Consider the following 23,389-nt stretch of genomic DNA (forward strand, 5'->3'; position numbering starts at 1 on the left):
ACCGGACAGCAACTTTACGGGCCGAACTTTGACGTGCAACAGCTTTGGACGTTTGTCACGGCCACGGTGAATTTTCTCATCGACGTCGCCAACACCATCTCAATAATAATCATGTCGCAAAAGTCGCCAGCTACGATCGAGCTGGTGCTGGAAGGCTTGCACCTCGCAGACGGCGTTTTGCATCGTGCCAAGAGCAAGTGACACTCGTATTTCTTCTCCATTTTGGCCGTGTCGTTGATTTTCTTTCGTCAGGCGTTCCTCTTCATTTTTATAAATGAATCATCGTGGTGGAGGCACATTTTTTCACCTCGAATATTTCACTTCATGAATGTTTTATCTGAGATGCTGGTGTGCTGGGCTTGTGCCGAGCTCAAGTACCGGGTTCAACACTTGAACAAGAAAATTCTCACCTTGGATTTGGTGTGCAGCAAAAACGAGACGGTTGGATTGAATCTTGTGTTAAAGGCACTTTTGAAGAGCCAGAAGAGAATTTCGGCAATGGCTCGGTTCTTCCTGCTTTTTGACATCGCGCAGTTGTTCATGCTCATCGTGCACGGATTCCTCAATATCTTCGTGACTCACTTAAAACACTTCCTGGAGACTGGGATGACGTCGCGATTTTTCTTCTATTACCTTTACATGGCTCTGGATTGCTCCACGAGGTTTATTTGTTTGGCAGCTAGCTGTGGAACTCTTAAAAATGAGGCAAATATGCACGTAAAACGTTTTGCATAAACGTTTTTATACGTCATATTTTAACGAGGGAGATTAACTCTCGATTTTTTTTGCAGACGGAAAAAACTGCTGATTTGGTTAGTCGACTGTTTCGACACGGCCAAGACCAAAAAACGACACGAGAGGTATGATACTCTAAACTAAATGCTTAATTAGTATATATGCCTAATATTTTCAGTTGCAAGCGTTCTACGACTTGGCGCGGTCTAGGAAGGTAACATTTTCCGCTTGCGGCTTGTTCGATGTAGACTTGCCTCTTATTTTCGCTGTGAGAAATTCGCAAAATAATCAGATGCACTGATCTTTTAACTCCTGCCGACTTGTTTCAGACTTTTGGAGCTGTGACTGGCTACCTTTTCATCATAACCCAACTGAAGTAAATTGAGCTTGCAAATCTATTTAAGAAAAAGCAACCTTACAACGAGCAGTTGATTTTAAATTCTCTAATCATGCTTTGCAAAGTTGATTTCGAAATAAAATTTTCATCCTTTAGAACAAATCATCACTCAAGGTTTTTGGCATAGTGGAACTTGAATAACAGGCTTCCTAACCTCGTTGATTTCAGAGTTATTTAATTAATCTCAACCAATTTCGGCGAATCCACTTTTCCCTCTATTTCTACAAGACAATTATTATAATAAATCGATAGCAAAAATTATATGTCTAAGTAAAATAAATAACAGAAGCTTCGCATATCATCTGAAAGAAATCAAATAATTGATTCCTCCCAAAAACCAGACAGCGCTAACTGCCCCTTCATTTGAGCCTGACGAGCCTTTAATTGGTTCAAGGTGCGCACTTGAAGAACAAAAGAGCTTTTAAATCGAGCTGCTGTCGTAGTTGCGATATTGCATAAGAGCAAGAGGCTGAAGAGGCCATTCATTATGTGAGAAAGCGCAAGAACGCGCGCCGCTCTCTGCCTGTGCAGCCGCCAGAGAGCACAGCTTGAGCGAAGAAAACACACGCGAGTGATTCATGCGAAAAGAGCGCACGCGACCCGAAATAGACTTTGGCTTGGTCGAGCTAATTCCAACTCTTTCAGTGTCTCTTGGGCCGTGCCTGCGACACCACAACCTCCTCCATGAGGTCTGTATGCTTCTGCCATTTTTACTCTGCATCATCTCTTTACTCTCCCCATCGAATTATTTTTGTTAAACTTAAATATTCCACTGTTCATTTTGCAGCAAGTGTAGTTCGTGTTTGAATTAGTGTCAAGTGTATTCTGCGAACCCGCAGTCAGACGCTGTCACCTCAGGTTCTTCTATTTCACATTTTGCTAAAGCTTCGAAACTGGAATTCGTTTGCAACACAGTTCACTCATTGCTAATATGCTGGAGAGAAATTTACTTTAAATACTTTGAAGAACAATTTTGAATCAAATTTTCTTAAAAGAAAATTCAAAATTTAAATTAATCGCTCATGGAATACCCCTGTATATTTAACTATTGCCTTTTTAAAAAGCTTGTCAGCATGTGATGTATAAATTTATTCTCTTGCAATATACAGATCTATTAACTCAGCCTGATATTCTCCCTGAATTTTAATATTATTCATATTCCCCCATCTCGCGCCAAATTTAATATATTGAACTTTTGGAAAAGTTAACGTCGCTTTTAACATCACCGTCATGTACACAGAAACGCACGTGGATCAAATTTAAAACTGTACAGAAGACCAAAAACCACGCCAGGCGGGTTTAATCACGCGCCGCAACCACAAACGTTCCGCATCATCTCCTTTGTGTTTTATTGTCCCTGTTTAGATCGTGTTGATTGTGGCTTTTCACGACTGTAAATAAGACTCTTAACTCTTTCTCACACACAAATGTTAATCAAATAATTTGGACGCACGCAGCACCTCATACTTCAAATCGCGGTACTTCCCGTCGTGCCCGCGCACCCCGGCCGCCTCACCGCGACGCACCCCAATGGAGCAGTACGATGACCTGGCTACCCGTTATCAGCAGCTAACGGACAAATACGCCAACCTGAGGGAAAAGTACAGTAATGCGTCCAACGGTGGGTCCAAGTATTCGCCATGGTCGCATGCGTCCAGCGAGGAGCGAGTTTTGATGGCACCGCGTTACAAATCGCCGTCGCCCGTCGCCACGACCAAATTACCGACCTCCAGGCACGCCTCCAAGGGGCCAGAGCTGTACACATCACGCGTCTATCGCACGCCACCACCATCCTCCTTCTTGGACCTTGGGCCGTCCGCTGACGTAGACCGCGAGTCCCTAACCTCGGAGGCCATTATGAAGAAGTACCGCAGCCCCCTGATCGAGAGGCAGGTGGAGAGTCCAAGGATGAAGAGCCCCAGCATCCTGGACAAGGAGATGGAAATTCTCTTGCCCAGGTAAGGAATTGATATTTTGGATGGACAGTAAAATATATATGGCTTGTAGGTTTATTATTTTTTACAGTAAAGGAGATACCATGCTATATATTTATTTATAAATGCACCAATGCTGAAAATTTGGACAGTTCAAAGCAAAATTGAATTCAAAACTGCTAGAAGTTGTCAAGTTACAAATTAATATGTGCAATAAGAAGGTTGTACTGATTTTGGGAGTTTGCCAGTATGTGTACAGAGAGGGAGAAAGTAAATATAGTTTTAAAATGAAGTAAAAATTTGAACGAATATGACAGCTTGCTGAGAGTCGATTCCCAATATTTTTCAATCAGATTTTAGGCATTGATAATTTCATCATTGGTTAAACTTATGGAGACCTTTCTAACAGTGTATAAAGCTTTTAATTTCAAATTATTATGCGGAATTTTTGTTACATTGCAATGAAGGTAGATGCACTCGAGGATGTCATAATTTTTAATTGAAATATAATACAGCTTCCGTGGCAGTGTTTATTTTTCTGTATTTCCTTTTTTGATCGGTTCACATATTTTGAGATGATCCTGATAGCGAACAACTCGCGAAAACTCCGTGTCCCAATAACATCGCGAACGAATAACATGGCGCACGGGCCTCATTGGAGAAGCCCATGAAATGAATAGCACAAATTAATGTCGCAATTTTGTCGAAATCTATTCTGTTTGTATAAACTTAATTATTGATTCATTTTTTAATCAAATTGCTAATCGTGAGGCATTTTACTAGGTCTTCTAAATAAAAAAATATCTGACGAGCCCTTTTGAAGAATGCTGCTCTCGTTATTCAACACGCGCCACACGCGCGTCACGCAGGTTGCGTGTTTGACTTTCGCAGACCGACAAATTTTCCCAGAATAGACTCGCGCGCGACCGTCGAGCCGGTTCCGCGATTCCTTTTACGAATGTATCGTTGTCCAGAGTAGAAAAAGTTTGCTGCCCGAAATAGACGTTCAACTGCGTACCATAATAAAATCATACACTGTCAGAACAAAAACGCGACCTTCGTCAGTCACGTGAACGCAGATGCCACACGCAGTTGCACTTGGCCTCATACCAATAAACCCACATTTTTCCTCTTCCTGGTCACTCTTCAGCTAATTTAGTCACACTTTGCTTTCATAAATATTATTGCTTTGAAAATTAACAGTTAACATCTGTTGTACCTAAGTAAATTGGTAGCAAATTTGTTTTACACTTGAAACTGAGGTAATCATCGTAAAGAAAACCTATATAAATGCATTTTTGTTATACAAAAATGTAATCAATGCTACTTTTGTAACTTGTGTTGCTTTGATCTCCTAAATGCCTCCTTAATATGTGTTAATCCGAACTAATGGCCAAATCGACTACCACACCATGAAGAAAATAACCTCAGACTAACTAAGCATAACTATGTCAAATGAAAGGTACAGGCAGAGAGAACGAATGGAGGCCCTTTTAAAGAAAGAAGCTACACCGCCTCCAAAGCCTGCCCCCACGGAGAACGTGTACGCAGCCGATGGCCTGCCTCCAACTGCGCCCAGCACTTACAGCAGCCCTCGCTACGACAACAAGTATGCCCTCAAGTATCAGCACCACCATGTGGACAAGCACAGGACGCACGCCAGTGTGCCCAAATACGAGACTTTCACGCCACTCAGGGTGTCTCCGGCCCGGAAATTCACCTGTTCCGTCAAGGAGCTCAGCCATCTCATAACTGAGCCCTCAGGTGGTGTTTACGTCCTTCCCACCGATGCCTACAATGAGGTTTATCCTGACCTATTTATTGGAGATATGTGAGTTTATAAAATATCTACAGTTTTTTAAATGTATTTAAAATTTTTGTATATATTTAAAGAAGGAAAAGTAAAAGCCATTAAATCTCACGTGTACTGGTAAAAGTGCCAAAATAGTTTGAACTTGACTGGGACGCTAATTGCGCTAGAATTTGTCAAGATCTAGAAATCAGCACTCGCGTACTCTTTTATTGGCTGGCACACAGTGGTTCTGGGTCATTGCTGATTCGTGCTGGTTGCTCTGATTTTAGGCACACAGCCTTGTGCACACAGCAGCTTCGGGCGATAGGAATCACTCACGTGCTGAACGCTTCTCAAAAGGACTCTCGGCCCGGCCAGGAGCCAGGTTACTACGTCAACACCACGGCGCAGTACTACCGAAGGGCCGACATAGAGTTTCTCGGCGTGCCAGCCACCGATAGCCTGTCCTTCGACATCAGCCAATACTTTAACGACGCAGCCGCCTTCATTGATTCGGCACTCCGCATTGGAGGTGCGAGAATGCGAAAACTAAACATTTTATTAATATGAATCTTTAAATGGTTTAAATTTGTGCATGAAAATTTTCAGAATTTATGACAGGCTTTGAAAGATTAAAAAAGTTTACAAATTCAAAAATCAATCTGCTGTCCATTTGATATTCTAACTTTTTTAAAATCTACTAAAAATGCTAATTATAATTTATTCTCAAGAAATTTAGATTCTGCTATCAGATGAAGTCTGATTTTCAAAACTATCCACCAATTTTCAGTGATGACCACAGTTTCCCAAATAATAGTTGTCTTAAAATCCGGGGTTTATTATTCAAATATTAGCACTACTTTGATAATTAAAGTAAAGCTAAAGCACAAAGCCAGCATTATTATTACTCAGAAACCGCAGGGACTATACCAAGTGATAAGAGCTCTCAAAATTATACGTCTAAATGAGTGATCCACGATTATTAATAAAGCGTTTAAAGCATCTTTCATCGTAAGATGATGCGTGAGAAAAGGGAGAGAAAACATTAATTTGGATTTATCTCATTATTCATTCGTATAATGCAATTTTTTATATTTTTAGGACGAGTGTTAGTTCACTGTCATCAGGGCATCAGCCGGTCAGCCACCCTGGTGCTTGCCTTCTTGATGATGCGTCGGGGCATGACGGCCCAGGACGCCATGAAAACGGTTAGGTGAGTAGACCGCATGTCCGATTATGCTCAACTGACTCATTCATTGATTGAGTCGTTCGATTTTGCGTCACAAAAAGGATTCGCGTGTGGCTTTGGGTTGGTGCCAAATTGCGGTCTGTTAAAAGTGACTCAATAGTCTAAAATGTATTTCTGGCGATGACAATATAAATAATTGGGAAACACGGATTTTAAAAGTCGTTCTGTAATATTGTTCAACTTTTGCTGCCAGAAAAACGCACAGCCAGTTGCAATGCGAGAATGTGTGCTTAAAAATTAACTCTGCAATTTTAAATTCGACAGAGCAAGGCGGCAAATCATCCCCAACGAAAGCTTCTTGAGACAACTGGTGGAGCTTAATTCACGATTGATGGGTGACAGGAGGAACTACTACACAAAATAAGCTAATGAACTTTTTCATCAGCCGATATTTATTGTAATCACCACAGGCTATATCTGTTCGTCGCTGCGAAGAAAACCTCAAAATGTTATTTGTTATTTCTCTCCTCCATTTTTCAATTTCAATAAAATTTATAATTTTTTGTCTGCGTTTTGCCCACTTTTATACAGTGCAGAGAACTGGTGTCTCTGTATATCATATTTTAAAAACCTAGCAAGAAGTGGAAAAGTTTGAATTTCATTTCGATCTCATTGAGCTAGGTGAGTCGTTGGGTACTTCCTATTTTCGAAATTTTAATTTCCCATTTTTACGCTTTATTTGAGCCTTGGATTTTAATTTTTAAAATTCTGTACTTGGATTGAAAAATGCAATAAGAAATATACGTTTAATGATCAAAAACACCTTGTTTTAATTTATTCTCATTTCCACACGTCTCAGTTTCACATTTTTTTATGAGCCCCAAACAATATCAGGCGTTTTGATGTCCTGCCCTTCTACAACTGGACAAGTGCTAAATATTTGGCAACACGCCTACCCGACTCGAAATTCAGAGAGACCAATCACATATTGTTTGGAGCAATTAAATAGGCCATTTTGTAAAATAATTTAAAAGCCATTTCAGTTGCATTCACTTGATCAAAATCATTAGCAGATCTATCAACGCGTTGATCACATATTTTTGTCTTTCTCGTTCAATAGCAAAACTGCCGATCGCAACAACGAAACACGCAGAACATCTCAGCAGTTGCCCGTAACAAACACTGAACAGTATCTCGAATGCCTGTTTTAACTTTTGCTTTGGACAGATATAGAACACGTTTTTTTCTTAAATTTGCTCAACAATATGAGTCGCAATAATTACAAAAGTTCCGCCTCTTTCAAAGTATATTACAAAAACGCGAGCAACTGGCCATTTCTTTTCGCAGTATAATATATATTCATCACAGAGAGAATGAAGTGTATGTACAAAAAGGGACCCATCACACGGCGATGGTGAAGTCTTCCAAATTGTGCCGCCCGCCCGACGAAGGGCTGTAGTAGAATTTCATGCCACCGAGGCGCAGCTTCTTCAGCGAGTCCATATCACATTCTGCCTCACTCGGCTCCATCGCGAACTCGTGGAAGCCGTTGGGCAGTTCCCCTTTCTGCCGAGCAGAGTGCACACCGTCCGTATCGAGAATGGCGCGTCGACCGCCGTGCCCGCTTCTGCAACCATCAACGTCCCATATCAATTTATCAATTAAAAATTAATTTCTGAAATTTATTCGAAAAATATTAAATATTTTAGTAACCTGTTTCATTGGAAATTATGATATTATTTTCTCCAGTCAAATTAAAGCCAGTCAAAATTTTTCGTCGACAATTTTTTGATGAATTCAATTAAAAGAAAATTGCAATAAATTTTCATTTGAAAATAGAAGTGTGTAAAAAACTGACCTTATTTTTCCTTGTCTACTAGACTTGCGTTCAGAAATTGGTGACGGCTCGGTCGACGTACTTGATTCTTGATTGTGGTACAGAAAATCTGGAAAAAAGGCAAAGCAAACATTTTTCCAAAACTCACCAATGTATCAATATCTTAAATCTTTGAAACGATGATCAGGGAATGGTACTGCGGTAGAGGGGCTCAAAGGGTTATTGATTGCGGTGCCATGCCTAAAAATGCGAAATGCAATACTAACTTACTGAGGTGCGGCCGGAGAGGGGGAGGGCCTCCGTGCAGCTGGCTGGACGACTCTGTGCGGCTCGAAAGGGGCTCCTCCTCGTCCTCGGAACCCAGAGTGTCGTACTCCTCGCTCTCCGACTTGAATGACTTGCGTCGGCCCCTGCCTCGTCCGAGAGATCTGCTGCGGACCTTGAAGCACGCCGCAATTTTACTCACAGTGTGCGAAATAAAACCACCACAGGCTCTTATTTTTTAAAAAAGCGCATTTAATCCACGCAAAAATAGAGAAACAGCTTTTCACCTGCTTCATTTGCAAAGTCTCCGCGGCGTGCTGCGACTCGTTGTAGAGGAGTGCCTGCAACTGAGGATTGGACGCCATGTTTTCCTGTTCGGGAAGGTGAAAAGTAGCGTAGGGGTAGATGTCCTCTGAATATTCTGTAATTGCCAATTGCACGAGAGGCGGCTCTTTTACTCAACTCTATATTGAACTCGGCAAATTCCAAAATCTCTGTTTACGAGACTTAGAGAGATAGAGAATGGGTAAAAACGGGGATTGTAAGAGAGAAAGAGGATAGATGATAGGAAAGGGCATTTTTCTGTCTCACCTGGGATTCTCTCCAGGGTGCTGATGTCTCTGACAGGCGAGGGCATCGGCTTGCGCACAGTTGCGTAGTACTGCAGCTCTCGCTGCTCCATGTTCTGCTTGTTGTCCATCGCCATCGACACCTGAGAGTCTTGCATGGAGTCATGGTCCGATTCTGTAAATTACATAGCATAAAAAATCATTGCACACTCGACCAGAACATTATACTTCTTCGCCAGCAATAACAGAAGCCGGACACGAACAGGAAAATGACAGCGACGACGATTGACGAGGGCAGCAAGACTTGTGGATCAAATACTGAGACGTTAGAGTCATCAGAGGCCGAGAGAACAACACCGTGAGATGGGGATACTCCTGAGGAGATCAATGTTAAAAAATTTCCATGAGAAAGTTTAGGTCTTAAAATATTACCTCCGTACTGGTGCAGGGTTTCAAACTCAAACTCGGCCATGGTGTAGCCGGCATTATTGTGCGCCGTGACGCGCAGGAAGTATTTCGTGCTTGACTCCAAGCCCTCGATCAAGTACCTGGGCTGGGGAGTGACGCTACTAGACACTGCGCCGAAAGAAATTATTTCTTAGCATGCGAATCAAGGGACAAATTAAAATATGCTTGCCTGTTTGCCACTCTGCGTTGTTTTTCCTGAGCTCGACAGCAAAGTGCAGCACAGGACAACCGCCGTCGGACCACGTGTTGAGGTAGAGCACCACGGCGGAGATGTTGGACTGCAAAAACTGGTTCCTGGATGGTGCCACTGGCTTGGTGCCGCTGGTCTGAGCGATTTCAGTCTTGCTCGGCACCCCGTTACCAATTTTGTTGAATGCTGCATGGAAATTCATTAAAAACCACATAATCTTGTAATCAATAAAATCAAACTTACGGGTAAGTTTGAACTGGTACTGCGTGCCACAATCAAGATTGTCCATCAGGTACATGTGCAGCCGTTTGTCCAAACTGACGTCCTCCCATTCAGCCGAGTGAAAGTCCTTTTTGAACGAGAGCAAAAAGCCCTTGACCGGCGCGCCGCCGTTGTCGCCCTGCTTCCACTGCAGCTGCACCGTGTTTGACGTCACTGCGGTGGCTAACAGGATCGGCTGCGTGGGGGGCACTAAAATTCCGTTTTTTTAAGATACTGCAAAATATATTATATAAATCGGTCCATACCTTGGACTCTCAGAGCGAAAGTAATATGGTCCGTTCCAAGATTGTTTCTGGCGTAACAAGTGTAGTTGCCCTCGTTCGCCCTCTGCACGTTGGAAATTATGAGCGTATTATCTGAAGAAACCATGACTCTGCAAAAAAATTAAATTAAAATGTATCAAAATGTTGTAAGTCAAGAAAGTTTTTATAAGGATAAAAAAATTAATGGAATTTGAAATTTAAATGCTCCCCCTGAATGTGCTTTTATCATTTTTCTTCATAATAATCGCTAAAATTTGTTACCGTTACAAGAAATAAATAAATAAAAAAACAAATAATAATCAAAAATTATTATTAACTTGAAACAAATAGGCAGTACAATAATACTAATAATTTTTTACCTATGTTCCTTTTGAATTTTCACGTCTCCCTTTTTCCACTCCACCGAAGCCCTAGGAACTCCAACCACCTGGCACGGTAGTTTGACTTCGACTTTCCAAGGCACGGTTATGGTTTGGCCAAATGAAACAATGGCGGCAGGAACTGTCGAGCTAGGATAGAGTTTAACGACGGGCGTATTCTGGCCCTGGCCGACCTTGGTGGAGGCCGTGACCCAGGCCTCGTACGTGTCGCCGTTCCTCTTGCGGATGTCCTGCGCGTTGTACTGGGTCTGCGTCGGCGGCAGGGTCCACTTGAGCACGCGGTCCTTAGCCTCCGAGCTAGAGCGGATGTGCACCGTGTACTTGGTGAGCACGCCGTTGGGTCTGCGCGGCGGCAGCCAGCTTATGGTGATTGCGTTGGACGAGCTCACCGCCGCCTTGACCCTCTCGGGAGCCTCTGGCACTGTCTCGTCGGTGCGGCAGAATATTGTGTTTGATTTGATGCCGTCGCCGGCGCGCGTGTACGCCAGGACCTGGATGCTGTAGTTGGTGAAATGCTGCAGACCGTGCAGCGCCGTGTTCAAGCCCGCTGTCGAACGCGTCTCGCTTGCTACGTGAGAGTCTGCCATGGAAATTTGTATTGGCTATATAATTTTCACACAAACGTGATATTCAAGGCTATATCAGAGACATATTTTTTTAAATTTCAACTTTTTTTTTGAAATTCAGAGGGAAAGACGTTCCAAACTTATCAGCAAATTATCATTGAAACTGTCTGCTAACAGCTTAAAACATTTTATTAATTTAAATCAAAACATCTTTAGCTTAAAACCTTTTGGAGATGATCATGCATTGGATATAACGCAAAAGGATTAACATTTTGGAAGTATCTAATTTATTGGGCTCTTTCCTGGCATAATTTCAGCATAATTAATAATATTTTATATTGAAAACAGCACTTACCAGACCACTCTTCCACGGGCTCATAAGTGACTCTGTATCCTTGAATGATGCCGTGTACCTTTGCCAGTGGCGGCGGCTGCCAAGTTACCTGGACGCTTTGCGAGGTCAAGGCGGAGCACTGCACGTCCTGAGGAGGTCCACTTGGAACTAACGATTAAAAGTTGAGTCATATATTTTGCTTTTAAATTTATATTATAGTACCATCCTCCAGTGTGAGAGCAGAAAAGGGGTCAGAATTGGGACCTTCCCCAATACTGTTCATGGCTTGCACCACGACTGAGTACTTGGTGAACTTCTCCAGATTAGTCAGTCGGAAATCCCCTGGCATGTCCCCGGAAATCGACACTCGAGTGTAATTGTAATCAGCCTCTTGTGAGCTAAGGAAATATATTTTTTAAATAAATTTTAACATCCACAAGTTGGTCATATACCCGTGCAATGACTTTCTGAAGCCGATGTTGTAGCCCAAAATGTCCCCGTTCCACAGTTCCTTGTTGGGAGGTTGCCAGGTTACCCTGAGCTGAGTGGAAGACACTGGTTCGACGGAAACTTGTAGCGGAGGACCCGCCGGTTTTTCTCCAGAAGTCATACCCTATATTTAAGATTTTTATTCTCATCTTGCATAAAAGAGCAGTGAGGGCCGCTTATATAAAATTTTATCTGAAAACTCTCTAATTGTGTTTTATCTATTGAAGAAAAGCCGCTTAGTATATCGATTTCTCATCCTGCTTAACGGCCGCGTTATTGGAAAAGAAAGCTTGTGCTTACGTGAAGGATGTCACTTGGTTCGCTGGCTCCGAGCTGGTTCTCGGCATAAAGCCGGAACTGGTACATGGTGGCCGGCTTTAGTCCCTCGACAGCCGCTGTCGTTTTATCTCCGGCTATTATTTGCTGAGCATTAAGTTCATTCCAAACATCTGGAAAATCGAAATACAACTCAATTCCTGCTGCAAGCCCGCAGTCTTGTTTGTTTGTTCGCCGCTGCTTTTTTGCGCCGGCGTTTCCTTTTCTTGAGAGAGAAGCAAATCGGGAAATACGCTGTGCTGTGCACCAAATGGGATAGGAAAAACTCCTTCGCGCGCACACATTCAATATTCACTCACTCACCATTTGACTCTTTGTACTGCAGAACGTAGCTAGTGATGGGAATATTGACATCTGTGTTGCTCGACCAAGAAAGCACGATGGATCTGCTTGTTTGCTCGGTGATGTGCAGATTTCGCGGAAAACTCGGTGGCTCTGCAATTTCCACATTAAACATATATTACGATCGTTCTCCTCAACGCCAGAGGGAAATATAAAAACTTCCGATTGCTTGCTCAGTTGCTCACTCACCTTGCACCATCAACTGATATGTCTGTGTGTCGCTGCCATACTCGTTTGTGGCAACGCACATGTAGTCACCCCTATCTTGGTGACCCGCGTTTGAAATGGTCAGTTCGGACACGGCTCCATTTCCAGTCAAAAGGGGCGACTTTTTCACAGAAAATCTTGAATATAAAAATATAATCATTAATTATAGCTTGAATGTAGAGGATAAATAAAGCATAAAATTTCTTGATAGGATGATATTTAATTCATAAAATTATGATGAATTAAATAAAATCCTTTGGCATCAAATTTATTTTTTTAAAACAAAGATTCAGCTCAAAATGGCATTATTTATAAAATTAATTCACCATATGAATTCTATTTTGATATTTTATGCATAATTTTTACTTATAATGATATCAAAAAGAATAATTTTATAACTTATCTAGTATACCTGCTATTTCTTAATCTTTTAATTAAGGAATTTATTTAGTAAAATTCCAATATATGCAACCAGAATGTACACGTACGTCAAGCAGATTGCATAGATTGCACACTATTTACCTGGAGTCAAAAGTATGGTCGACAATAATTGATCTCAATTTCCAGACAATATCCATTGGGTTGTCTCCCTCAGCATCGCACTTCAGGTGGACAGTCGCACCCTTTCGGACGGTTTCGCTCTTCGACTGCGTTTTGAAGCGAGGGGCAGCTGAAAGTCGCATTTTTATCGTAACTCACTAAAGCTCAAAAACTGCTGCTCTATCGGGACTCGTTTTTATTCGAGAAGTGTGATTTCAATTTGGAGTCAAAGGGCGCGAATTTTACCATAGACGTTGAGATGGATGACTTTGCTGAGGCCTGCCCCTATGCCGTTGCTCGCCTGGCACAAAAAGTAGCCCTCGTTCTCCTCCATAGCCCGCGCGATAACCAGCGATCCGTTTTCCATGACCCTCAGTCTTTGGCTTCGGTAGCCTATCTCTCTGTAGTCGCCGGGCTGCTTCCCTAATGACACATTTCAGGCCGAGCTTTCATTAGCACGTGCCGCCTTAATTAGCACACAGCTCTCCGCGTTTACAACTGTGTAACAATTATCTAGCTCCATCTTGATTAAAATAACGCCCTTCACGTGCCAGTTTTGAACAAAGGACCCCCAATCCCCATGGATTCACCTTTTCCCTTCAAACTGTCAAAGAGAACCCAACCAAGGACGCGAGGTTTTTCACAAAGAGATGATTGGAGATGATTAAAGCATACGTCGTGTTCGGAATTGAAATTTTAGCTTTAAATATGCGGAGATATTATTGCACACATTATACTTAAATTGTTAAGAATTTTTTGGCAATTTCTTTGAAGGCTTCAAAAAATATTTAAGTACTCCAAAAAGTAAAAAATGGCTCAGAAAATAAGTGTCAAACGGAGGATATTCAATTACTCAAATTTTATGTAAGACGTACAAATTATTCAGCTTACCGATCGCCTGTTTCCACGTGACGGTTGGCTTGGGAAAGCCGTCGGCTTGGCACTGGAGAGCGACCGATTTGCCGAGGACGACGTTTTGATCTGACGGCTCGACGACCCATCTCGGAGGCACTATTGAGAAATAAAAAGAACGGGTCACTTCAGGGGCTAGTTGTACAGGGGGGTGCAGGCGCTGGTCCCTAGCTATTTACAATCTGACTGACGGACAGGAGCGGACTGATTTTTACAGCAGGAATTTCTGCGCAATTATTGACTTCAAACAAAGCTTTTCACTGATTGTTGCAAGAGGTTCGAACCTCGGATACATGTACATTGGGATATTTACAGTTTTATTTGTACGAATATGTGCAGAAATTCTAGCAAGGCGCGTCTACTTTTGGTAGATGCCCCAGTTCATTGTGTTACATATTAAGACACACCAATGGTATATCTCGTGACTATAGTAATTCCGGCTTGGTCGGTATAATGAACACAAATTGTGCGTGAGTGAGTCCAAATCGTACTCCAATCATCAGAGTGAAAACACCAAATAGCTGTCACACAACTACAGTAAAAGCCTAGTCAAGTACATAAGTTGGCTTTAAATGGCAAGACCTGCAAGAGTGAGCATCTAATTTACTTTCTTCGCATCGAGCCTAAAATCAAACGCATAGACTTCAAATATGTACAAGAGTGCTGGTTATATATAATTTTTTCTCTTATACGTATATACAGATTGATTTATATAAATATATTTTTGTGTGATGTTCTCTTTAGGGTTTGTGGTATAAGGGGCAGGATGTTTTTGTAGGTTCTGAAAAAGATTTATTATGAATAACTGGGAGAGAAGAGAGACTGGCTGCCTTTTGGCGCAATATGCAAGGCAACAAAAGCCCGAGAGACGCACAACAAGGCCGAACGCCAAAGGCGGCCAGCCTCCATTCTGCTCATAGACACAAAATAAATCTTATTTACTCTCCACCTCCTGTTGAAAATTTTATTTATTTACAAGTCATTTTCGTGTTTGCGCTTCAAAAGGGTTGTTTTCCAAGAGGTGGATGTGGCAGCATTTATTTACATGTCTATATATAGTTTAGCTTTTAATTATTACTTCTCGTGTCTAGCTGTGTACTGTACCTCTCGCATGTTGGTGGAGTTGCCTGCTTTACAGTGTTTCGAGAGAAAGTAGTGTCGTACGTGTCCTTAGTGACTCTAGATCGTATATACATGTATTAAACGATAACGTATTTTCTAGCCGCTACTGAGTTGGTGCAAACGAACACATCCAAAGCCACTGGGCAAGGGGAACGTCCTCTGTGTGTGTTATGTACATTCAGACATGAAGCGGACCTTCTAAATTGCTAGACAAAATTCAAAATTGCTGTCAAAAATTTTCTGAGGAAAAAGTTGTGTTTATGAAATTTGGGCATTAAGCAAGAGGAAATCGCGAGTAATGATTTCAGTGTATAAAAATGGTTGGGCTGATTATGTGGGTATATTATAATAAAGAGCAGAGTTGAAAAGGGCATCCAATCTACTTATGAATTATGGAGGGTTTTGTCCTCTAATGTAAACAACTGATTCCAGCATACACAAAAAATGTAATTTCAACAGTTCAAGTGTTAGAATAAAAGTTGTTTTTTATATTATTTGGTGGCACCAACTGATCAGAACTAGAATGTCAAAGAGAAGACTAAAATAGAACTTCAGCAGAAAGATGGAATCGTTTAAAATAAATACTAGAAACGAAATAATATACAAGATCAAAATTTTTAGGTCGTAAAAATCAGACAGAACTGGAAACAAATAGTAGAGGGCTTTGACAAAAGATGCCTTGATCATGGGAAAATAAACATTTGCATATTATGGAAACCTACAAGAGCTTCACAGTAATCATTTGAGGTATCTGCAGAAATTAGAATATGCTGGATTTCCTTGGTTTGCTGGGAATTCGGAGTTAACAGTGTATATTTAAAGACTTGCTACTTCCGGTTGAAAAATGACAGCTTCATGCGTGAAATTCTACACAAAAAACAGCGAAAAAGTGCCGGGAACGCGGTGCTCGTGTCCAAAAAACATCAAGTGCATGCGATCTGCGGAGAAAAGTGGCAGCAAGCAAGCGCATCCGTCAGGAGGGTGTCGTCGGCAAGAGAAAAAGGTAGAAAGAGGGGGTAGGGGGCGAGAATACTGTACCGGTGACCGAGAGGGCGGCCGTGTGCTCGACCGTAGCGGCCGCGTTCTGCACCCGGCATGAGTAGTTGCCCGAGTGGCGCGCCTGGATGCTGTCGATGCTGAGGATGGTCGAGTAGGCGGTGAACTGACTGATTTCGACGCCATCGCCCTGCTGCAGCGCGCGGCCGTCTTTCAGCCACGTGAAGGAGAAGGGCTGGTCGCCCTGGCTGGTGGTGCACATGACCTGAGTGCGCAGCCCCTCGCTCGCCGCGTCAAAATTAAATGGGGACACCCGGGGAGGGACTGAAAAACGAGTCAGGCAAAAACATCACACACCGCTACTTCCGAAACCCTCACTCCCGCAGCGTCCGGCCTGCTGTCACGCTGCATCCCCATTGCGGTCTGCTTTCCCGTTTGCACAAAAATACCTTGCCCAGAGAGAATTATAATTCCACTGGCTGTACAGTAACACACATTTTTTCCTTCCATTTATATAGGTTTAATATACCCAATATCATCGGTTAGAGATTTATAAATGATCAGAGTTATGGCTGAAACGACCTCACCTCATTCCACATAACGCTAATAAACGATAATTTCCACTCGATTAACACACTTTGGACAACAGAATATGAATCACAAATCGCAACCAATTCGCTCCTGTTCAAACTCGAGAAAATAACAGAATCTAGTTCCAGCGGCCTCGCGAGCCAGGGGGGGCAGGGAAAAATCACCGTTGACGTGGAGGCGCGCCGTGTGCGAGACGTTGGCCGCGTCGTTGGCCACGCGGCAGGTGAAGTTGCCGCCGTGCATCTGCGAGATGCTGCCGATCGACAGGGCCGACGTGAAGTCGTCGTACTGCCGCACCGACACGTCGCGCAGGTCGGACGCGCTGGGGGACAGCACCGCCCCGTCCTTGAGCCACGTGAAGGTCAGCGGCAGGTCGCCGGTGACCACCACGCACTGAATGCTGGTGCGCTCGCCCACGTTCAGGTCGCGACCGAAGGAAAACGGAGTGATTTTCGGTGGAACTGGGGAGTGCAACATTATTTGCGGACACGAATCAAAGTAACTTTCTCTAACCAATTTTTTGTAAGTTCTAGAATATTCAACATTTTGTAAAAAGTTTTAACATTTGCACTTGCCACAGGGACACCTCTACCGGCTTGACAAGTAGAGTAGGTCATAAGCTACAAACTATTTAATAACGCAGTCAGAGCCGCTAAAGGTGTATCCTGCGTTGGAACTCGAATGAGTGTCAGAAGGAAAGAATTGTTATGGGTTTCCAGTAAATTGATTGGAAGAAAATCAAAACTATTTTTAAATTAATTTAATCTTTTCGAGTTCAATTCAATTTTCAATATAACAAAAAGCAGAAAAACTGAATGGCTGTAATCTGTGTGATTGAAATTAACTTTGAATGGTAAGTTAATAGTGAAAATTTTGAAAAGAAAAAATTAAATAGCATATTATCGTACGTAACAGCAGCTGTTTCGTCCCCGCAGGCCTTATCAGCACTACTTTATCTCCAAAACCTAATTCATAACTGCAGTATTAGCTGCAGAGCATTCCGAATCAGCGATCGTTAAAAACGTCCAGCTTTACTCATCATTTCCGAGTAAAATCGAAAAAAGGAAACAGCTGCTGCAGAGTACGAGATCGTGTCATTTAATTTTTCCTTTCCAAATTTTTACTAATCGCTGACCATCCAAAATTAAATCTCCACTCAGAGTAGAGCCATTTTTTATTTTAAATTTTAAGATAAACCACTTTATTTGTAATTCTTTGTATAATCATAAAATATCGAATAACCCATCTCATTTCAATGTAAATTACAATAATTTGTTCCTCAGTTAACTCGATTAAAGGCAAAGTGATATAATTTACGATATATGAAAGCATTTAGAGTTGTCGGGGGATGATAGCACTGAAATCCTGAAAATTCCGATATATCGGCTTTAAAGCAAATGTTAAGTTCGTTCTGTGCTGGAACAATAATTTGTTGCTGCAACCACAGGTTTGAGGCGAATCATCATGCAAACAGTAAAACCGCTGCGCTGAAATTGGAACGTGCACTCTCGTTAAACAAACAGTGTGATGATAATTATTGTGACGTCGTTGCACGGTGGCAGGCAAATTGCGGCCATCAATCGGCAGTCAAACGCAGCAAACGAAAGCTGTGACCGAAATGGCAATAAATACGTCCTAGGGCGGAAATAATGGTTAGCGCGGCTGAAAAATAATAATCCAGTAATTAGACTCGAATACTGGGCGATAAAATAATAAATAAAACGTCACGCGGGCTGGCGGCCGGCGCAAAAATGTACGTTTAATTGGACAAGAGAGTTTGGCGCTGCATGTGTCTGGGAAACGAGAATGTTTTGTACGATTATAATTACACGCGAGGCGACATCTGCTTGCGAAATGAGTGAAAATTATTACCACCGCTGTGGAAACGCGAGCGCATTTTTGATCAGCCGTAATTACACGCGGCTGCCGCGCCATTATTATTTTCCACTTGCACATTATCGATACGCCGCGATGAGTTATTGTTGTTGCGTTGCCGACTGAAAGCAAAGAGCGTCTCTCAAAGCACTCGCAGGAAATTAGTTTCGGCTGCGTTCGTTCGGCGAGTGCGCTAAATTTACCAACGCGTGCTGCCGATAAATTTTAAGCACCCTTTCCAGCTGCATTCCGACTCTCGTCCCGTCAATTCCCTCACAAATGAAAGTTGAATTTTATTGGGTTTCAGACGTATGAATTTAACTCTCCCCACGATGCCACGATGATTACTGATTAGCAAGGAATGCCACAAAGGATTATTAGCTATACACGAATAAATAAGGGAAGAAGGAAGGAGGGATGTTTATTTTCGAAACGCGAGTGTAAGGAAATTAATTGCTTGTTAATTGAAGCTGGAGGGACCTAGATAAAAACCAATTGCCACGCTGGTAAAGGCCCTCGCTAACATTGCTAGAGTAAATAAATGCTTCGGTTGTTGTCATTTCAGCTGTTTCACTTGATGGCTGTAAAATAAACATTTGTGCAAACACAGCACACGCCTGTCAAAACAAGGACATATTTGCTCACGCTTTTTAGAAAGCAATCAAATTCAATTTTCTGCCCGATAATGGACCGCAGAGTCGGTGCATTAAGCAGATCCACTCTACTTTGCTTGGAAACTCCCCTGGCGTCAGCATTATCGGTGCGGCCTCTCAAGGCAATAAATTATCGCTGGCAAAATTGCAGAGCCAAGTGCCGAATAACCGGACTTTATGCGGTGCCCCACGCAAAAAGCACAGGATTACACACGTGGCCAATAAATTCTCTGCGGGAGGAAGCCAATTTTTCATTCCAAACCGTAGCGAGTGTTAAAATAAAAAATGGCAAATTGCATTCATCAGGAGTTTATTCCCAACCGAAAAAGTTGCAAGGATATCAAAAGTTTTTGAGGCTGTCAGCGGCAGGCAGTTTAGAACTCGAATTGAAGCAGACGATTTCTACCTCGATTATTTTTCTGCACATTCGCGCGGGAAAAGCGGTGAAATTAGAGCCCCGACAATAAGTCAAAGGGTCTGTCCGAGACAAGTAATTTGGAGAACAATACATGCTGTCTGGATCGACAGACAGAAAGAAATAAAAGGAAGGAAAGGAACAAGTCTCTCCGACATTAGTTTCAGCGAAAAATCCGTGTGCGACTGACAGAGCCAAACTTGCTTGCTTGAATGAGCGAAAATTTTCCGAACGGAGCTAGCTAAAGTTTTCGGCCTTTTGGCGCACGAGCAGCACTTTTTAATTTTGTACCCGTGGAATTTTGCGGAAAAAATGGAGAGCATATATTAAAGTTCAAAAGAATTTCACCAGCGAAACTGGGTACACGTTGAAATTTGTAACTGTCGGGGCGAGCGTTTTTGGATGGAAATTAACAGCATTTTTCCGCTCTCGGTGAGCGTGCCGGGCAGATTATTACGGCCGGGCCAGCCATAAAGCACTTGGGCTGCCCGTTGAAATGAGTAACGGCTCCGGTTTAATGAGCTTTTTGACTTCTCTCTGCCCCGGGAAAAAATAAGTAACACGCGGTGCTGCCGAGTGCTGCGGAAAGGAGCCGTAAATTTCCGAATTAATGGTAGAAATTACTTGGTGTGCAGCTTTCATTAGGAGCCCCAATTTCACGTCTAATGATGATGAAAGCAGCGCTTTCCCTGCTAGAATCCGCTCTATTTTCGTGCCAAAAGTGCTGACTACGTGTGGATGAGTAGGAGTCCAATTTTAAATTGCCGAGCACTGCGTACCAAATTTGTTTTGGCAATTAAAAATTCTAATCCCCCACAGCCGCTGTTTTCAATTTTGTTTACAATCGTTGGATCGGTCTTTTCATGAGAATTGAATGGAAGTTTGATGAAAATCCTGAAATCCAATTACATTTAAAATTGCGTTTATGATTTGCTTGCACTCTGTCAACCTAAGGGCGACGCATTTTCGTACACAATGTGAAAAATCCAGCAAGCAAATCGAGTGAGAGTAGGCAACTGTGGCACTGCCTCTGCGTTCAAATGGAATCGGGAATGGCGAGAAAAATTCGATATTCTCGCACGCAAAAGCAATTTCCTGAGAGCGCGTGTGTTTGAAAAGCGTTTTGCTGATGTTAGCGAAATAAATATTGCGCGGGCTCTACTTTTGCGGTCCAAAATTCGATAAAGTCGGGCAGATTATTCAGGCTGGAGGGTTGTCGCCTCTCCCCGAGTCGCGCTCTCGGCTCACACGCCCTCTTATTTAATTTGGACCCTATTTGTGGCCGAAATTGTCACTCTCGTGCTTTTAAGTGTCGCCGCCGCCGCTTCCCATTTCTGCCCCAGCGGGTAATTCGCGTCGGACAGAACCCATCTCTTTTCTAGAGCAGCGTCTGGCTTGAATCAAGAGGAGCATTACATAAATTGCTATAGCAACTGATGTTTACACCAATAAACATTCATTTTTCGCTTCTAATAAAGGCAGGGAATAACTTGTGGTTTTTCCACGAACCTCGAATGAAGACAAACCTTTGATATAGCCTGAAAGAATGAGCGTTATTTGCTCATAAAAAATCATATTAAACATTCTTCATTATTGCGACGCCCCCTGAGGAGCAGTTAAAAGCAGCAGAGCTGAAGGTTTCTTCTGAAGCTTTCCCTTCACCACTAGCAGAGGGGCCAGCGTTACAACATCGCACACTGAAAAACGGAGTTTTGACCTTTCTGGCTGACCAATGTTAGAGATGGAAAAGGGGGTTAGTTACAAGAGACTTGAAATGCTCGTTTAGTTTTGTGGCGCCTTCTCGCCACTACTTTCCTAATAACTATTTTGCATTAAAAACGCTTCGCCAGGTGGCAGTATCAAGGTGTGCGATAAGCAGTGCACCCTTCCTGCACTTTATCCCCCACTGCACTATCAGACTCGCACCAATGCAGATGAACTCTCTCCTGCTTGGATGAGATTAGGTGCGAAGAAATTCTATAAACGCTATTTCTTATAAGACCCGCACTACTTACGGGGTAAGCTGTAATAATTATTTTACGTTCGAATGTGATATTTTCATTGTTGTAATTATTTGTTGAATTGTGATTTTGTATTATTTATGTGATTTCACAGTCTTGATTACTACTACTTCAACCACGATCCAAAATAAAAGACGAGTAGCTACACTAACAAAAGACGCATCTCTGTCACGGCTCCACGAACCCACAGTTTCAACGGGCTGGGAGGCGCACCGGCGTCGACTCGCCTCTTGCTGGTTTTCGGATCTTTCCTGCAGCTTTAGGGACAAATATCTGGCGTTTCAATAAAATACCTCGGTGCGGGGAGGCGAAAAGATGGCTAAATTGGGTCCAAGCTCCTCTGCGGTCACTTGGGCCCCATGATATCCGCTCAGCGGTGTTATTGGGACCCAGAGAGCTCATAGCCCACGGGATGTGCTGAGCAGAGGTTAAAATAGCAGTGCGTGTGTATTGAAAATACAAGCAATTTAGAGAGCGGTTGGTTGAATCCACCGGTCAAATTAAAAACTGAGTTTGAAAATTTAATTCGACAGAAGCGAAAGACATGGATTCGAAGCGCAGAAAATTGGGCTGCTGCCTCTCGTACGTGCGCGACAGGCCCGAGGGCACGGCGATGGAGTTCATCAGTCTGACTGAGCCGCTTCATCATTTCGGCAGCAACGGCTGGTAGAGAAATGGCTGCACGAGCAGGTTGTGTTTGGCCGTGGGTGCACTCGCGTGGAGAACGTGCTCAAGCGTTCGCCACCACTTGCACCGCCGCCGCGCGCGCCTCATCCCTGCGCTCCCGTTCCCGCGGGCAGTGTAATCTTTCGCCCCCGACACATAGCGTATGCCACCCGCATAGCACACACCTCGCGGCCACCAGCCAAACTTTTGCAGCTCGAAATTACTTTAAAGAGAAAAAGCGAAATTCCATTTCATTGATTGTGCCGCCACCATCGATTGCAGCTGCTACTGAAGAAAAACACACGCGAATAAAGTTTATCAAAAGAAGAAAAGACGCTGCTGGAATATTTGAAATCAATATGGAGCGAGGCGCAAGATGATGATGATAATAATATTGGCCGATACACACAAGCGGCTCAGCTGCTGCTGCTGCGAGCTGAATAATTTAACGCCCGTGCAGCATCTGCCGCTTTTAAGACAATCGGATTTGAGCTGATTTACTCTAATGGCACGTCTTGCGCGTCGGAATCGAGCATAGAACACGCGCACGTGTAATTTTCCTCGCTTTGATGCGCTTCAGGAGAGAAAAATGCGTGGTAGTGACACTCCTCGTCGATTCATCCCAGAGAAAACTTCTTGTACAAAATAGCGTTCCAAGAACTGCGATGAATCGAAGTACGTTCTCTAGATGAGAACGTACATCGTTTGTGCGGAAATACTTTCAGAAATCCATCAGCTCATTTATTTTTTAATTGGAGAGGATGAATGCTAGAAATGAAATGTATATTTTCTTTGATGAGATGAGAGTAGGAGAGCTGCACAAAATTAAAGTCTCTTTGAGTGAGTTTACAGGCAAGGATTTTAACACTTATTCAAAACTACCTCGTCGAGCACCAGAAAAGCAGCTGCTGATTTAAAAATGCAGCTCCACTTGCGAGTTTGCATGTAATTACAAAATAACTACGGTCGTTGTGAGGCAGTGAGGTTGTGCATGCAAATGGACGTGACCCACAGGGGGTTGGAG

At 42.8% G+C, this 23,389-nt stretch overlaps 2 protein-coding genes across 12 annotated transcripts in view; one reads left to right on the top strand and one right to left on the bottom strand.

Moving 5' to 3' along the window:
• Positions 1 to 1,711: 1,711 nt before the first annotated feature.
• Positions 1,712 to 6,867, top strand: LOC135944630 (uncharacterized). 3 transcript variants are annotated; one of them, XM_065491722.1, is made up of 7 exons: positions 1,722 to 1,821; positions 1,920 to 1,990; positions 2,590 to 3,090; positions 4,529 to 4,897; positions 5,149 to 5,390; positions 5,960 to 6,071; positions 6,372 to 6,867. In XM_065491722.1, the coding sequence occupies exons 3-7, from the start codon at positions 2,663 to 2,665 to the stop codon at positions 6,469 to 6,471; spliced, it is 1,251 nt and encodes a 416-aa protein (XP_065347794.1). In that variant the 5' UTR covers positions 1,722 to 1,821; positions 1,920 to 1,990; positions 2,590 to 2,662; the 3' UTR covers positions 6,472 to 6,867. The 3 variants fall into 3 exon arrangements, with proteins under 3 accessions (XP_065347793.1, XP_065347794.1, XP_065347795.1); XM_065491721.1 differs by lacking the exon at positions 1,920 to 1,990 and having other exon boundaries at positions 1,712 to 1,821; XM_065491723.1 differs by lacking the exon at positions 1,722 to 1,821 and having other exon boundaries at positions 1,829 to 1,990.
• LOC135944628 (cell adhesion molecule Dscam2-like) overlaps positions 6,853 to 23,389 on the bottom strand; it is a 116,130-nt gene continuing 99,593 nt past the window's right edge. For 2 of the 9 annotated variants that reach the window (XM_065491713.1, XM_065491712.1), the window contains exons 12-32: positions 16,900 to 17,196; positions 14,006 to 14,125; positions 13,361 to 13,537; positions 13,097 to 13,244; positions 12,557 to 12,711; positions 12,329 to 12,460; positions 11,990 to 12,138; positions 11,653 to 11,813; positions 11,423 to 11,598; positions 11,222 to 11,368; positions 10,280 to 10,880; positions 9,903 to 10,030; positions 9,619 to 9,846; positions 9,355 to 9,561; positions 9,150 to 9,293; positions 8,946 to 9,092; positions 8,740 to 8,892; positions 8,436 to 8,569; positions 8,155 to 8,323; positions 7,906 to 7,993; positions 6,853 to 7,674 (exon numbers count right to left, since the gene is read on the bottom strand). In XM_065491713.1, coding sequence (XP_065347785.1) covers positions 7,449 to 7,674; positions 7,906 to 7,993; positions 8,155 to 8,323; positions 8,436 to 8,569; positions 8,740 to 8,892; positions 8,946 to 9,092; positions 9,150 to 9,293; positions 9,355 to 9,561; positions 9,619 to 9,846; positions 9,903 to 10,030; positions 10,280 to 10,880; positions 11,222 to 11,368; positions 11,423 to 11,598; positions 11,653 to 11,813; positions 11,990 to 12,138; positions 12,329 to 12,460; positions 12,557 to 12,711; positions 13,097 to 13,244; positions 13,361 to 13,537; positions 14,006 to 14,125; positions 16,900 to 17,196 — 3,887 coding nt within the window. In that variant the 3' untranslated portion in view covers positions 6,853 to 7,448. Of the gene's footprint in view, positions 7,675 to 7,905; positions 7,994 to 8,150; positions 8,324 to 8,435; positions 8,570 to 8,739; positions 8,893 to 8,945; positions 9,093 to 9,149; positions 9,294 to 9,354; positions 9,562 to 9,618; positions 9,847 to 9,902; positions 10,031 to 10,279; positions 10,881 to 11,221; positions 11,369 to 11,422; positions 11,599 to 11,652; positions 11,814 to 11,989; positions 12,139 to 12,328; positions 12,461 to 12,556; positions 12,712 to 13,096; positions 13,245 to 13,360; positions 13,538 to 14,005; positions 14,126 to 16,186; positions 16,469 to 16,899; positions 17,197 to 23,389 lie in introns of all 9 variants that reach the window. The other 7 variants (XM_065491714.1, XM_065491715.1, XM_065491719.1 and 4 more) reach the window with 7 other exon arrangements.

The sequence above is a fragment of the Cloeon dipterum genome, chromosome 4 (genome assembly GCF_949628265.1).
Source record: "Cloeon dipterum chromosome 4, ieCloDipt1.1, whole genome shotgun sequence".
NCBI lineage: Eukaryota > Metazoa > Arthropoda > Insecta > Ephemeroptera > Baetidae > Cloeon > Cloeon dipterum.

What these genes read in the sequence shown, in the direction of transcription:
- LOC135944630 (XM_065491721.1), top strand. An exon ending in ATGGAAATTCTCTTGCCCAG is followed by an intron (nt 3,091 to 4,528) that starts GTAAGGAATTGA and finishes GTCAAATGAAAG; the next exon opens with GTACAGGCAGAGAGAACGAA. An exon ending in GACCTATTTATTGGAGATAT is followed by an intron (nt 4,898 to 5,148) that starts GTGAGTTTATAA and finishes CTCTGATTTTAG; the next exon opens with GCACACAGCCTTGTGCACAC.